General features: G+C 37.7%; 1 protein-coding gene across 1 annotated transcript in view; it reads left to right on the top strand.

Moving 5' to 3' along the window:
* The first annotated feature begins 4649 nt into the window (after positions 1–4649).
* The window catches only part of cfap74 (cilia and flagella associated protein 74), a 47967-nt gene continuing 37058 nt past the window's right edge, over positions 4650–15558 (top strand). The window contains exons 1-14 of the mRNA XM_060881611.1: positions 4650–4741; positions 6046–6159; positions 6247–6334; positions 6409–6549; positions 7399–7497; positions 7585–7689; positions 8948–9121; positions 9306–9416; positions 9497–9599; positions 10276–10433; positions 11557–11746; positions 12099–12305; positions 13376–13537; positions 13660–13778. Of these exons, the coding sequence (XP_060737594.1) occupies positions 4681–4741; positions 6046–6159; positions 6247–6334; positions 6409–6549; positions 7399–7497; positions 7585–7689; positions 8948–9121; positions 9306–9416; positions 9497–9599; positions 10276–10433; positions 11557–11746; positions 12099–12305; positions 13376–13537; positions 13660–13778 (1832 nt within the window). The 5' untranslated portion in view covers positions 4650–4680. The remainder of the gene's footprint in view (positions 4742–6045; positions 6160–6246; positions 6335–6408; positions 6550–7398; positions 7498–7584; positions 7690–8947; positions 9122–9305; positions 9417–9496; positions 9600–10275; positions 10434–11556; positions 11747–12098; positions 12306–13375; positions 13538–13659; positions 13779–15558) is intronic.

Below are 15558 nucleotides of genomic sequence, written 5' to 3'. Positions count from 1 at the left end.
CTGATGCGCTTCAAGCGCAACGGAAACTCTCTCTCTCTCTCTCTCTCTCTCTCTCTCTCTCACTCTCTCTCTCTCTCTCTCTCCCTCCTATTGCCTTAGAGTCTGAGAGCAGTGTAAACCCGCTGATCAGCAGTAATCCCATCCCATCTGAGTCAGAGAACAACGTCAGATTAAATAGAGCGCGCTTAGAACCCACAGTTATTTTTTAACCGGTTCTTATGTAACTCGTAGTTTTCTGCTGAACTCTTGGAGTCAGGAGGAATCCATCCACATTTGCTTCATTTTTTGCCAATGAACAAAACCAAAGATTTTTCTAGTTTCATACACTATCAGTCTTATTCCAAGTGTTAGAATATATTCTTATATGCGATGCCATGGGAATAAAATCTGTTTCCACAGAATACTTTGTAAGGTTTAGGATTCTTTTTAGGAACATTTATTTTTTGGAGCTACCATAAAACAACAACCTCAGTCACTATCATCATCATCATCATCATCATCATCATCATTTAAGCATGGTCATAATTTGATTCATTAGTTCTTTGTGGCACCAATAGAAAGAAAAATGCCTCCAGGTGAGCACCAGAGATCCATCCATACCTTTGACCTGTGCTGGTTTTCCTTGATTTTTAACATAGATTTTCAAAAATATCTTTCTGTTCTCCAAAATTTATTGAAATCTAGAAAATGCTAGAAACCTCTTCTAGTGCTTTTTTCACTAAACATTCACTAAACAAGGAAATGTTTTTGGTGTCGATGCAAATTAATTGTAATGCATCTTTCTAAACAGCCTTTTCTAGCTAGATTGGGGTCGCATTGGGGTCGCTGTAGAGCTGGAGCATATCCTCTGAACATTTGGGGTGAGGTAAGAACATCCCAGGAACAATGTGGGTGGGGTGGGAACACAGGGGGCAAGTTTAAAATATCCCAGTAACACAGAGGGTTAGTTAGGAATATCCAAGAAACACCAAGGGTAGATTGAGAATATCCCAGGAGCACTGATGGCGAGGTGGAAATATCTCAGGACCACAGAGGGTGAGGTTAAAGTACACCTGGATGAGATGCCACTCCATTCACTCATGCATTCATACATTCATTCACACACTAATCAACTCACCAGTAACAGGAAATTCTGGGAGGAAACCAGAAATCCAGGAGCAAATGGACACAGGGAAAACACACCTAGAAACTCCACACTGACAGTAACCTGAGTTTGGGATTGAACCTGGAGCTGTGAGGCAGCACCACTATCTGCTACAGCACCATCAATAAGCAACCAATATATAAACCTGAATTCAACACTGCATGTCTTAAATAAAATCACTGTGATGTTATATTAGCACCAAAATAGCATGACTGATGTGTGTGTGTGTCTTTTTCAACTAAAGCACGTTTTGTTGTTTTGTTTCTATGTATGTTTTCAGATTTTTTCACTATTTATGGGCCAGTGTAGACAATGCAATGCAGTTGCCAATAACAACCTAAGGGGAAAAAAGCCCTGCAGTTTCTTTCAGCTTCTGTACTTATATCTGTATATCCACACATGAATATGCATGAACTATCCCTAGGTTTGAGTGTACTGAAGCATAATGAGCAGGTAAAATAGAGACTATAGGAAGGGTTTAGTGTAGTCTAACAGTGGTGCATAAACACCAGCAGGCTTTCGATAAATCTGTACATTTAATGGGTTAAGTCCTCACTGTATGAGCGCTAATATATGTGGTCTATAAGTATACATAAGATGAGGGGTCACTGTACGTGGGAGGTGTGTGTGTGTGTGTGTGTGTGTGTGTGTGTGTGTGTGAGGATATGTGTGTGTGAGGATAAGTTGCTGCAATAAGACAAAATCCAATCTTGTGCTAAACATTGTTCACAGAAATGTAGTGTACTCTGCACGCTCATTAGTGTGCACTGTTTTCCTGATTTCATTTGAGCCTGAATTGTACTTGTTATCTTATTGCTGAAAAAAGTTCTTCATGCATATCAAAGCACTGAAATTATGCAGCGCCGTGGCTATCCAGAAACTTTAGTCAAACATCTACATGAGTGCCGGTTAATTCCCTTCAATGTTTACTTGAGCAACTTTCCCTTGCATCAACCTGTAAATAAGTGTTATTCAGTTATTTATTTTTCCATATATTTATTTTTATTGGAAGATAGCATAGTGGTGCAGTAAGTAGCGTCACTGCCTCTCAGCTACAGTGTCCCTGGTTTGATTGTGTACTAAAAACATGCCAAAAAGTATGTGAAAGTGTGTATTAGTGTTACTATGCATGATCCATGGCATCCTAGTCAGGGTACATTTCCAACGCTCAGCATTCACACAATATAGTCACCAAATCCACAACGACCCTGACCAGGATGAATTGCTTACTGAATGTGAGAATGTGTTGCAGGGAAATTTGCTGATATAATTTCTCAGTATATGTGTTTTGTTTTTGGTAAGAATGGTTGAGAATGAGGAGGGCACGGTGGTTTAATATTTGGCATGTTTAACCCTAAGTCAAAAGACATGTGTTGTAGACTGATTGGCATCTCTAAATTGTGTGTGAATTGGTGTGAGATTGTGCCCTGCAATGGGTTGGCACCCCATCCAGAGTGTCCTCCACCTGATTTCCCAAGGGACATGTCCATCCATCCATCCATCCATCCATCCATCCATCCATTTACCCATCCTTCCATCTAACCAATCCCTTTCTGTAACATGGATAGATGGATGGATGGGTAAATGGATGGATGGATGGATGAGAACGACCACTTTATTACAATGTAAAGAGGATCTGTTACAAAAGAAGTTTAAAACACTAGAATAGGTAACCTTTTTTTTTTTTTTTTTAAATATTTTTAAAGTTGCTGGGTCTGTATCCGGAGCATAAACAAGAAATTATAGAGTGTGTACGAAATATGAAACATCAACAACCATAAACTGTTGAACTGCTTGCTATTTGGTTATTTACATAGATTTGATGATTTATGGATGTTTCAGGCTCTTGGTACTTTTGCTTTATACTTTTCAATGCAAGCATTTGACCTGTTTTCTTGAGCTTTTTCAAGTGCAACCCAAATCTTGCTACCTCCAAACAAAATTACTGTAGGGGATCCTGGATAACTGATATTGTGCTGAAAGCTTAATCGCTCAAAACAGACCAGCAAGCCATTTATCACAAAACAACCCATTTTATGTTTTAGAAAAGCTAAGCACTGTAATAAATCATCCTGTACGCTGAAATGGATCACGTCCAGGAAGCAGATTTCATGAGTCAAAGTGACTTGTAGTCCGTTTAATTGCAATATTACATTTTGAATCTAAAGGCTAATAATAATAATAATAATAATAATAATAATAATAATAATAATATAATTGAGATTTTTCTTGTCTGAACATCTCATCTAAAGGCAACACAGGTCTGTCATGCAAATGCTGCCAAAATATGGCTTTTCACTCATTTGCCTAGTAATGTGGAAGAAGCAGTCAGCTACTGGTTGGAGTATCTGTGTCATTGCAGTTCTCCGGAGGTTTGAGACGCAGTTTGCATTTCCTCGTGTATTTCTATCTGCCCTGGTTTCTACATTTCAGGGCCAAGGGACAGAGTGAAGAACGTTGTCTCTTGCCCTCAGGACACTCCACGCACCTTTATCGTCAGAAGTGTAATGAGATCATTTGCTCATTTAGCTGAATGCTGTGCAATAGGCTGTGGCACAAAGCTGGTATTCACTATGTACTCAATTCACATACTTTGTTAAAACAAGAGGTTGAATCTTTCACACATACACATAGCGACACATCAGAAGTGTTTGAAACATTCAATCATTTGATGTTCAGCTTATTCAGTGCTTTTTTCTCTCTCTCTTTTGGCTATTCTAAAAATTCTGCTGATGAGAAGATCCTTATCAACAGTGCCAATTCAATGATAGATGGAGGCCATGCTGTTTCATTAAAATCTGATAATACAAATGAATTTCTGAGTGATTATCCTTCTGTCCATGTTCAGCTTCTCTGTTTGTACATTTTGGCACAGACCAGAATCTTTAGAAGCATTTCCTTGCTTAAATGGGAACACACATAAAGATAAGAGAATGAACATTCCACTCCCACCCACCCACACACACTCACACACACACACGCGCACACACACACGCGCGCACACACACACACACACACACACACACACACACACACACACACACACACACACACACACACACCACAAAACCTCCTATGGTCCATTACACATGAATCTAAAATCTCAAATGTAGCTTATGAGCCAGTGTAAGTCATGTTTTGCCTCAAGGAATGCAGAGGAGATATTACTTCTATTTTTGTTCTCAAACACGTCTGTCTACAAGGATGTCTCAAGCTTTTATCCTATATGTGACAAATAACAAGTTTTAAGGTTTAAAGATAAAATGCTAAAATGTAATTAAATTACAATTAAATAATAATTCCATCCAATCGTGTGCAGTATATCCAGTTTTCCTAAAGACATCATGATGTCTTTAGAATCATCTAAATCTAGAAGCAGTCTTACTAGCGGCTGTATTCCAAATGGCTCCGAACTCCCTATCTAGGTGCCCTACATTCGAATTAAAGTAACAGCTCGTTCACCCTATATAGTGCGCTGTATAGCCGTTTGGAATACAGCCAGAACTCTCACTGCGCTCAGCTGGCTCCCGGTCTCCATGGAAACGCAGCAAACAGGAGCTCAAGCTCAAAAAAAAGGGCAGCTTACAGCAGAAGTTGGTAAGAAAAAAAAAAAAACAAGTAGAAAAAACTGTAGACTTAAACTGTAATAGCTTACATTCAGAGCTTTAATAACTAGCATAATATGTTAGCTTAATAACTAGCATAATATGTTAGCTTAATAACTAGCATAATAGATAAGTAAAGTTAGCTCAGCCAAAGTCAAGAAAAAAACTCTAACATTCTGTACACAGAATCTTTCTTATAGCAGCAACGATTGTTTTGTGTTATAAATGCAAAACAAAATGCAACTATATACTTTCAAGAGTATACATTTTGATTAGGAGAAAAGTTTCAAGACTGTTTAAAATATATAAAATATATTGTGTATCTATTTATTTATTACAAGAAAGCATCTGATTTTTACAGAGAAAATCTTCTTTTATCTTGTTATTGTAAAAAAAGATGATGATGATGATGATGATATTAGGAAAAAACATGTCAGCAAAAAAAAAAGCAGGTGTTTGTAGCAGGTGTTTTTTTTTTAAAAACGATTAATTTTGACTATTACATCCAAAATCACCATGAGAACCGAACAATCCCCATAAATGCACATCATTTAGTACAACAGACTTGACCTCCTGCCCACCCCAGGTCACTGAAGGTAATTGCTGTCTCCTGTAAACAACAGTTAGAATACACACTATAAGAAAAACACCTGTACAACCTGCTCATCCATGCAATATTCAATCAATCATTAACTGTAGAAGAAGTGCAATGCATAAAACATGCAGATACATGTCAAAAGCTTCAATTTATCTTCACATTGAATATCAGAATAGAAAAAAGTGATCTCACTAGTAATAGCTGTTGGTGCCAGATGGGCTGGTTTGATTTTAGAACAGTAATATGAGGCAACACTGGGCACAGACTCACAGAAAATAGGCAGTTGAAAATAGGAAACACGTGCCCAGTGTAGCCTCAGATTTCTGTTCATGGCTGATAACACTGCTTTTGCAGAATATGGGCTTCCTCTACCTCAAGGTTTGATGTTTTGGATAGTCTGAGATGCTTTTCTGCTCAGCACTGGTGTAAAAGGTTAACCATGACCTAAATTAGTATTGCTGAATTGCTCAAACCGGTGCTGCCATGCCACGGTCAAGGATCACATTTACCTTCATTCGGATGTTTGATTGACATCAGAAGCTCTGGACCTGTATGTGCATGATTGGTTGATTGGATAATTCCATATGTGTGCAGGTCTGCAAAGTATATTCTTTGCAAAGTGTATATTCTGGTGTAACATGTAAATTTTTATGTAAATTATATCACATAACATCATGTACAAATGGACATCTACACAGCTTATTTGGCTACTGAAGTCAACATCATAATGGACAGTAGTTCATCTGAGGACTTTGCAGAAGCACCTGAACATGAAGAAGCACAAAACAACTGGAGTGATGAGGACATAAAAGGTAGATATTAATGCCTTAGAGATTTGTTTTTGTATTATCATAAAAGAAGATAGTAATGTTCATGTACACACATGCTCTCCGTTTAAGCAGAAGAAGCTGGAATGTGGGAGACTGTGATCAATGATGAAGATGGCATTTCTGCTGATTATTCTGTGGACATGAGTGACCCCGAATGGTGAGCTTAATGTTTTTGCAATTTCACGTGTATAAGCATCTATATGTTCTTTCTCACATTCATCTTTCCATCAGGGATGTGAACCTGGTGTCTGAAGATGTGGAGCTTGATGAGAGGGAGAACATGGATTGTTCCCGGATGTTCAAGCTGAGAAGGGGCCTGGACCAGCTGGACCATTTTTACAAACAGAAGGAGCTTAACATGTTAAAGGCCAGGTCTGCCTACACACATACTGTATATGCACACACATCTGTTCATACATGCAGATACACCATCATCTCTGATAACTCTGTAGACCATAAACTCCCCCATTGCATTTAACAGAAGGAAACCTCACACTTTTATTGGTGGATATTTTTAAATCTCAGCTCTCAAGCCAGAAAAAAAACATAAGTATTTTCCATATGTGTTTCTAGCCTTTAGCCTAAGCTGTGGAGAAGCTGTTAGGTGGGTGGATGGAGCGACTCACAGGTTACATTGAATAGCAGCGTGGAACAAACATACTGTCATAAATCTGCAACATTCTGACATGAAGACACACAGTGCTGTGCAGATTCAGTTGGCCTTTGTATTTCAATTGCACCCTTGGGCTTCACTATTTTATCAAACTCTCTGACTTGTTCAGGGTTTTTTGGAAGAGCTTCTCACCGTTTTTTTTTTCTAAATGACTGGACATTAGGTGCTAGTAGCATAGCTGTTACTATTATTGTATTGCTTTCAGAGCAAAAACATGGATTCCTGCCTATACAGTTCTATATTATTTACACAACGAACCATTTAAGCTCTTTTATCTTTAGCATATTCTAGGCACTAGAATCAGTGTGCTACACATTATCAAGCTTACATAACTTGAGAAAAACATCTATTTTTTTTATTGATTTTTTAAGCAGTCTCTTTTCTACATTCTCTGTGTTGCTGTCTGTGGTGCACTGAGGTGTGATCACTTTCCAGCTTCCTTGTGACTTTTTAAGCTAATTTGGAAAGGCACATTTTAACGTCAAAGCTTTTTTAAAATATTTTTCAACTCTAACAAGCCTTCCTGCTTCTCCAACATGCTTTTACAGGGAGGAACTGAAAGCCTGTCGTATTCATGTGACCGAGCTGGAAAAACAGAGAGACGACATAGAAAGTGACATAGAAAGGGAGAAGCAGGCAGAGAACAGGTAAGATAAAAAAAAAAAAAAACATTGTGGGTAGGAAGGGGAAATATCTGATGTTACTTCAACCTCAGTGTGTGCTGTTGTCCATAGTGCAGCCGTATTCCGCCTACGTGCCAGCCACAAGTGTGTTTGTGCCGAACTTCAAGCAGAGGAGGAGCTGGAGGCTCATCTAGCCATGGTCTTGCAAGAACAGGAGTGAGTCTTATACCTCAAAAAACAAAGTCCACTGGGGTTGCCAGATTCTTACTCTTCAATCAGTTTAACACTTCAGGCAATATGAAGCACCTAACCTTAGTGCAGGACTATTGCAAGCATGAGGAGTGAGATGAAAAATGCTAAAAAAAATAAATATTTAATGAACTGTATCAGACCTGCTAATACATACTGTATAGGAGCTCCAGCATTTTAGCAATGGAGTACACTGGAATGTACTCAATAAGAAACATACTCAAAAATAATGTCTTATTTTTTTTTGATGTTTAATTTAATTTGATGTTGTTAAATAAAATGATCAACCAATTGACAGGAATCTGAAAAATTGTTCAGGTGTTTTGAACACAAGTTGTTTTTTTTTAACTTCCATCTATTCGAACCTTAAGCCTTTCCCAGGGGAATCAGGGCACTAGGCATAGTGGCAGAAAATTCCATAATTGCATGCCCACACACACATCACAGACAATTTAGAGATGCCAGTCAGCCTAATATGTATGCCTTTGGACTAGGGAGTATCCAAAGAAACCCGTGCATGCAAACTCAGCGCAAACAGGGAAGGTTTTGAGTTATCGTGCACCCTGTTTACACATGTATATAACAAACGGCAAGTAATTACAGTGTTTTTATTAGGGATACTACTAAAAATCTTTTTAAAAAATCACTGCGTTTAGCCCAAAGCCCCAACCCCCAACCAGTCTTACAACTTTGAGGCATTTTTCTTCTTTTTTGGTTGTCTGTTCTGCAACACAATATAATAATGCTCTTTTTTATGCTGTTCTATTTTTATTTTATTTTTATTCAAATTATAGGCAAGAATCTTCCTTGAAAATAGGATGACTATTTTTATACTCAGTATGCAAGTTTTTAAAACACCGAAAAGTGCATCTCATGGAGAAAAAGTTTAAGTCTAAGTGGAAGTAATGAAGAACATTTTGTGCATTATACAATTGTAGTCACCTTGATATATCATTTAGTTAATTAGTTCTAACTGCAGACTGTCTGGTTTATAAATAACCAATAAAATAACCTTTTCTTCACTCTAGCTGTGACTAACTGTGTCTAACCTTTTATATAATTGCCTTTGAATTAAAGTATAATAAAGTAGAACAAACTGACAAGAGGTCACTTAAAACCTTTGACCATATCCTTGCACATTAAACTTTCTTAAGGTTTGTCATTCTTTGTCCTGATAGATTTTAAAAGTACATTTTTTTGCATTATTTTACATTCTTTTATCCAGACTGCAGCTTTGTCAAGTGGAGGTAGAACTTGGCCAGTACCTAGGTCTGCGACAGGAGTTGGAGCAGGACGAGAAGACATTGCAGTCCATGAAAAAGGAGAAGCACAATCAAAGACTCGAAAGGGAGAAGAGCATCACCAAGAGAGCCAAACTGAAAGCACTGCGTGCCAAAAAGTATGCATGTAGTGAATACTGATGCTGAGCTCTGGATGAACATGCATATAAATATTTTTGAACATTTTTTTTTTGCCTATATTTTATTAGCATTACATCATGAAATTCACGATTTAACTTACCAAATATTGTACTGTTAATTAAAAATAAAAATTAAGGTAGGAATGTTATTGCTGTGTGCCAGTGAGCAGGAAAGGGCCTTACAAGAGCAAGCAGAGCTTAACCTGAGGAAGAAGGATCAGATCCTGGCAAGCCGACAAAAAACAGCAGTCTTCCTTAAACAGACTCTCAAGAGGTACTGAATGACACACACAATTTTTTGCCACAGCGGTCGTATATTCTTACCCAGGACACTAATTTGTGACTGTGTTGAAGAATGCGTGAAAAAGAAGAAGAGCAAAAAAAGACGAAGAAGGAGTTGATGAAGAGAAGGATAGAAGCAGCAGAATCACTGAAGGCCAATATAGCAGCCAGTCAGGTATGCGACAGTAAACGTTACATGTTAGTCAGTAACTGAATATATGTCATGCATCATATTATGACATTCTTATACAGCATCTAATTTGTTTCTACTAAAAGTAGAAATAAATGCTTGCTTGAGTTTAGTTTGTCTAAATCATTTGTGGCAGCTCATTAATTTAGGAAGTGTGGAAATCCATTTTACATATTGTATTAATCACACATTTGGACACATAAGGTAAAGGTGTATTCCTGATATATTGTTCTAAATAAAATGAAATTAGTAGAGAAAAACAAAAAGACAGATTTTAAGTCCCACTGACCGATTGTGGCGTGGTTGGTTTAACTATTTCCAAAACTTCTGATATACTTTTCACACACAACAGTCTAGAGTTTACAAAGAAAAACAGAAAACATTGCATGAGTGGCAAGTGCTTGGTTTATGTAAGATGTAAGAGATCAGAGGAGAGTGGCCAGAGCTGACAGGAAGTCTACAGTAACTCAAATAATCATGCAACTCTGGTGAGCTGAAAAGCATCTCATATATATTTATTTAAAGTAAATAAGCATGTGCATTTGGGGAAAAATAAATTCCAGATTCATTCCGATTTCCCATTGACAAAGGCGGTGTAGGTGACTTGTCTCACGAAGTGTTCTGCAACTCTCAGTGTGTGTATCATGTGTATATGTTGCAGGAAGCGCTGCGTGTGAGAAAGCTTAAGGAGAAAGCTTGCTTACAGAAGCTAAAAGAGGAGGAAAATTGTTGTGAACAGTTATGGCAAGATGCCGGATTGAACAGCTTCAAGCTCATGCACATGCACAAAGCGCAGGAGGAGTTCAACCGAAAGCAAGAGTGAGGATTAATGCAAAAACATTTGCCCCAATATAAAATGTCACTCTTCAATAGTGTCACTGTGTTGTAGATTTTTGGTAGATTTTCCACTATTGCACAGGTGATAACATGGCATAGAGGAGCACAGATGTAAAAAAGCGTTGGGTATGGGGTTGGAAACTGGATGAATACTTTAAGAACTGAATGTACACAGTGCAGCAGACTTTTCCTGTTTCCTAATAACATAAAAATAGATTGCACTTATACAGTATATATTTATTTTTACACAGATTTGGAGTGATAGAAATATCTAGATGGCAGAAGCTTCAGCAAATATATTTTCTTTCTTTGTCATGCACATTTTTTTTGAATGTCAATCACACAATCATTGAAAGCCATGCAATCAGTTAAATATACTGATATCAGGCTAATACAGAGACTGAAGGTTAGAAAGTCAGTTATAACGATACCACCCCTCCACATACTTTCACATACAACCGCACAGTGTGTATTCACACCATGCATCACAATGGAAGAAAAAAGGAACCAGTAACTTTAACCGTGGCCTTGTTGTTGACACCAGACAGGCTGGTTTGAGTATATTTTAGAAATTGATGATCTGGGATTTTCACACACAACGGTGAAATGGTGGGAAAAACAAAAAACTTGAAGTGAGCAGCAATTTTGTAGGTGGAAATGCCCTGTTAATGAGAGAGGGTCTCATAACACAAAGAACATCAAGCGCTTAGCTGGATGGGGTACAGCAGCAGAAGAACACATTGGGTTCACACATTTGAACATTCTGAGTAAACTCTAGAGCCTGCTGTGTGTGAAAATCCCAGGAGATTAGCAGTTAGAGAAATACTCAAACCAGCCCCATCTGGCACCAACAATCACACCACTGTCAAAAACACTGAGATCACATTTTTCCCCATTCTGATGATTGATGTGAACATTACCCGAAGCTGCTGGCCCGTTTCTTAATGATTTTACGCACTGCATTGCTGCCACACGACTGGCTGATTAGATAAATGCATGAATGTGTAGGTGTACAGGTGTTTCTAATACAGTGCTCCATAAGAGTAAATGCAAAAATTTTTGAAGCTCCAACTAAAATATAACCTAATCGTCCTGAATGTTGTAGGGAATTCCAGGAGAGGCAGAAAGCTAGACGGCTGGAGATAGTCTCCAAACTTCTGGTAGAAGAAGAGCAAAAGGAGAGACTGAAAAAACAACATCCACCAGCACCTGTGACTCAGAGGAAGGTCCTAAAGCGACGGGAACAAAAACTGTTGAAGGACTTACTGCCTCATTCAGCTTCTGTAGAGAGAGAGGTATAAAAAAAGCTGTTAAAGTAGGGCTATTACACATACTATAAACATCAATGTGTTTTACATTATGCTTGATGTTCATGATTTCTATATACAGTAGAACACTGAGAATATTGTTTTTCCATATTTAGCATTTTCTCTGCTCTAAATAACTGAACTCTGTTCACTCAGAGACTTAGTAATGAACCAATTATTTTGTGATTAGATTATAGATATGAAAAATACAATAGTGAATACAAAAGTGTCTACTATGGCTGATTGTCTACTATTCAGAGCAATTTCACCACGCTTTGATTCATACTTTTCATACCTCTGATTGACAACAGACATTTTAGTGCTTTTTTTCCTCTTGTAGTTAATTCAGAATAGGAGTCCAACCCATCCTGTGTCATCACCCGCAAGCTCCAGGGGCGACATCAATTCTTCTCTGGATTCCATGGAGGAACAGGGTTGGAGAACAAGGACTGAGGCAGACTGGCTAACAGAAGGAAAAGAAGACCAAGAGTGTCTGGTCCAACCCGAGTTCACCGGCCTTTGGGATCGCAAATACAGTGATTACGTGGTAATGAACAAATTATCTGACACAGATTCTTACAATTATGGTCAGTTACATCCATTCATATAACACATTTGGTCATATGTTTGCATAGTCCTACTTCAGAATATTACAGCAATATTAGTAAAGCTTATTACACTCTAATTGCCTCAGAAATAGTTCCTCACTCAAGTATGCTTTTGATAAAAAGTACTTTAATTCCAAAAGTATAATGTCAAGGAATTGTAGTATATTCATCTTTTAGTAAGTGACTTTTTAATTTTCTATATTTTTTAAGTAAAGTGTTAACTCTAGGGATGGATTTATTTGCAAGTCAGATCTTAAATGTGTTAAGCAGCTAAAGTAACAGCCTCTGTGGACACTTTATAAGCACAGGTGAATTGCACAAGATGGCCGTTTGGAGGCCTGAGGCACTGAGTCAGCATAACTGCAGAGTGTAGGAATAGAACATGAACCTGGAGACATTCTGATCTGATGCAATTTTCTTTCTAAATGTATAAGATTTGATTTGCAGTCTCATATTGTTAATTCAGTTTCGTATTCTAGATATGATTTTATAGATCAAATGCAAAGGGTCCTACAAAATCAGCAAAGTCCAAATTTGCTTTTAAAATGTGGTAAATGTGTCATACATGTCGTGTTATATATAAATGCAGTAGGTGGACACTTGATATGGCTGACATATCTAATACATACCATTAACTTCTTCATTTCTCAGACCTTTCTCTCTCTGTGCAGCAAAGCTTCACAGATGCTTACATTTTCTTGTCTAGCTATATACAACATACTGAAAAATGTTGACACTGTTTCACTGTTCTGTTTCAACAAAAAACAGAAGCATGTATGACTTTGATAAGTATTCAGATGTAAATACAGGGAACAATACGGAACAGGACACTGGGATGATAAAAATCACACACTAAAAGATCACAACTAAAATTGGACTTGATTGATTTCCTTTAGCTTGTTTGTATTCCTTCTTTCCTCATGGTGAGTGAGTTATTAATGGTTTCAGTGTCAGTTTAAACTGTATATTCCAATATTCATTTTGAAATTAAATATTTGAATGTTTTTAGAGCATGTCGGATAAAGACATCCCTCTCAAAACATCCGTGTTGAAGTCCATGAAGACAGGTCCAGACAAAACTCTGACTTCAAAAGGAACCAAGAAATCTACAAGTGGCAAAGAGCTAAAAGGACCATCATTTGTCAGCAAACCAGAAACCGTCTTATTTAAGGTAGCTGTCAAATGGCATGGCACAATGACTCTCTCATATGTTGTGTAAATAATTACACTATTTCCTATTTTTAAACCTTGTACGTGTTTCATCCAGTAATGCATCAGCACTCTGTTTTGCAGGATTTTGACCTCGAAAGGACGTATAAGAAAAAAGTCGTACTTACAAACACCTCTAATGTCACAAATTACTGCAGAATCGTGGGAGTCTCACAAAACCTCTTGGATTTTATATCTGTAAGGTGAGAACAACAATGAGCAAAATGTGGGGAAAAAAGGAGAAAACGCAATATGGTGGCGGGAGATGTGTAAATATTTTTCCGATATAGAATCATTTTTTTAACACAGCTAACACATGTATAATTCCAATCATATCTCGCTTGTTCAATTATTTCTAAATACATCATTTACTACAACCCATGTTGTTTTATCAGGATTTGAATGCAAGAAATATATATTATGTTTGCTCCCTAAATTTTCAATCCAAATCCATATCAATAGAAATAACTCCTAAAACTAAAACATATCCTGAGATGATGATCATGATAGGATGAGACAATGAGAAATTGCAAAAAAAAAAAAAAAGATTGCAGAACTGAAATGAAATGCTTGCACTGCTGAAGTTTATTATAAATGTACACTATTCTTTAACTGTCAGGTTCAATATCGATGCACACAAAACCAAAACTGTGGAAGTGAGCAGCAGTAGTAAGACTCTGCTCTGTTTGCCATATGTCCATGCCTCCTTTGACGCCCCCAGAAATTCTAAAAACGGCTCCCTTTTCGCTCACTCTTTGTGTCTCTGTCTTTTCCTCTCCCTGTTTTTTTGTAGCTGTGTGCCAGAGCCCCCTTCTCTAGAGTATCAGAATCTATCTCTCTCTCTCTCTCTCTCTCTCTTTCTTTCTCTCTCTTACACACACACACACACACACAGCATCATCTCTCAGTTCGCCAAAACCAGGAAATGGATTGATGGCACACATACTGTTAAAAGCAGTTCATCTATTTTTATATAATGTGCTTTTTTAAGCCATTTCTCCTCCAATCTGCAAATGACAAATGTTTCTCAGCATGTGCTCATCACTTCCTATTACACCCTCTCATCCATATTTTGCATGCAACGGATCGAAGCGGCCGAATCTGTCCATAAATCGGATTTGATATTTGAAAGTTCAAGAACACGTTTTTTTTTTTTGTCTTGCTTCATATTGAAGTCCCTTGTAACATTGTAATAATTTAACATGTGACATTAAAGGGTAAATCAGAAGATTACCGTCTCCTTAGGCTGTGAGCCAGCTCATTAATTAAGCCTTTTTATCTGAATTTGTTACCTTCAGCTCACTTGGGAAAAATTAGGCAGATTGTTTCTGCCTGTTTGACTTTGCGAGCTAAATTTAACTGAAAGACAGATTGTAGTATGACGTGAAATCCTGAAATAAATCAGACCATGTAAAATCATGGGGTGGTATGATGTATTCAATACATTTGAAGCCTTTCTGAAGACACTTTTCTATCCAAGTTGTCCTAATCATTTACAGACACATTTGAAATAATTATGCTTGACTATTTCCCAGTATCACAAACGCGTGCGAATTTCACTGATGACCGGGGCGATTTTGAAAGCTAACGAGACTCAGGCTGGTTAAATCATGCTGGAGAATGCCCATGGAAGCTTCAGAACTGGAATGAATACATATTGAAATATGTTTTTGCTTACACTAGTATCTTGATGTAGTTCGAGCCATTGACAGTAAATGGGTAAACAAGATTTAACACCAACATTCAGTTAGTTTTAATAGATTCATTTATTTCAATAGATTGTGTCAGACTGAAAGTATTGCTGCATCACAGCTTCCCCAGTGTCTATGTGGGTTTCCTTTTGGATCTCAGGTTTCCTCCCACCTCCCAAAAATGTGCCAGTAGGTGGATCGGGAATACTAAATTGCCTCTAAGTCTGAATGAGTGTGTTCGTGGTGCCCTGTGATCAACCAATATCCCATCCAGGGTGTATTTTCATCGTTT

The sequence above is a fragment of the Tachysurus vachellii genome, chromosome 11 (assembly GCF_030014155.1).
Source record: "Tachysurus vachellii isolate PV-2020 chromosome 11, HZAU_Pvac_v1, whole genome shotgun sequence".
Taxonomy (NCBI): domain Eukaryota; kingdom Metazoa; phylum Chordata; class Actinopteri; order Siluriformes; family Bagridae; genus Tachysurus; species Tachysurus vachellii.
The sequence above is the reverse complement of the archived record's forward strand: the minus strand, read 5'-3'. Positions and strand labels throughout refer to the sequence as shown.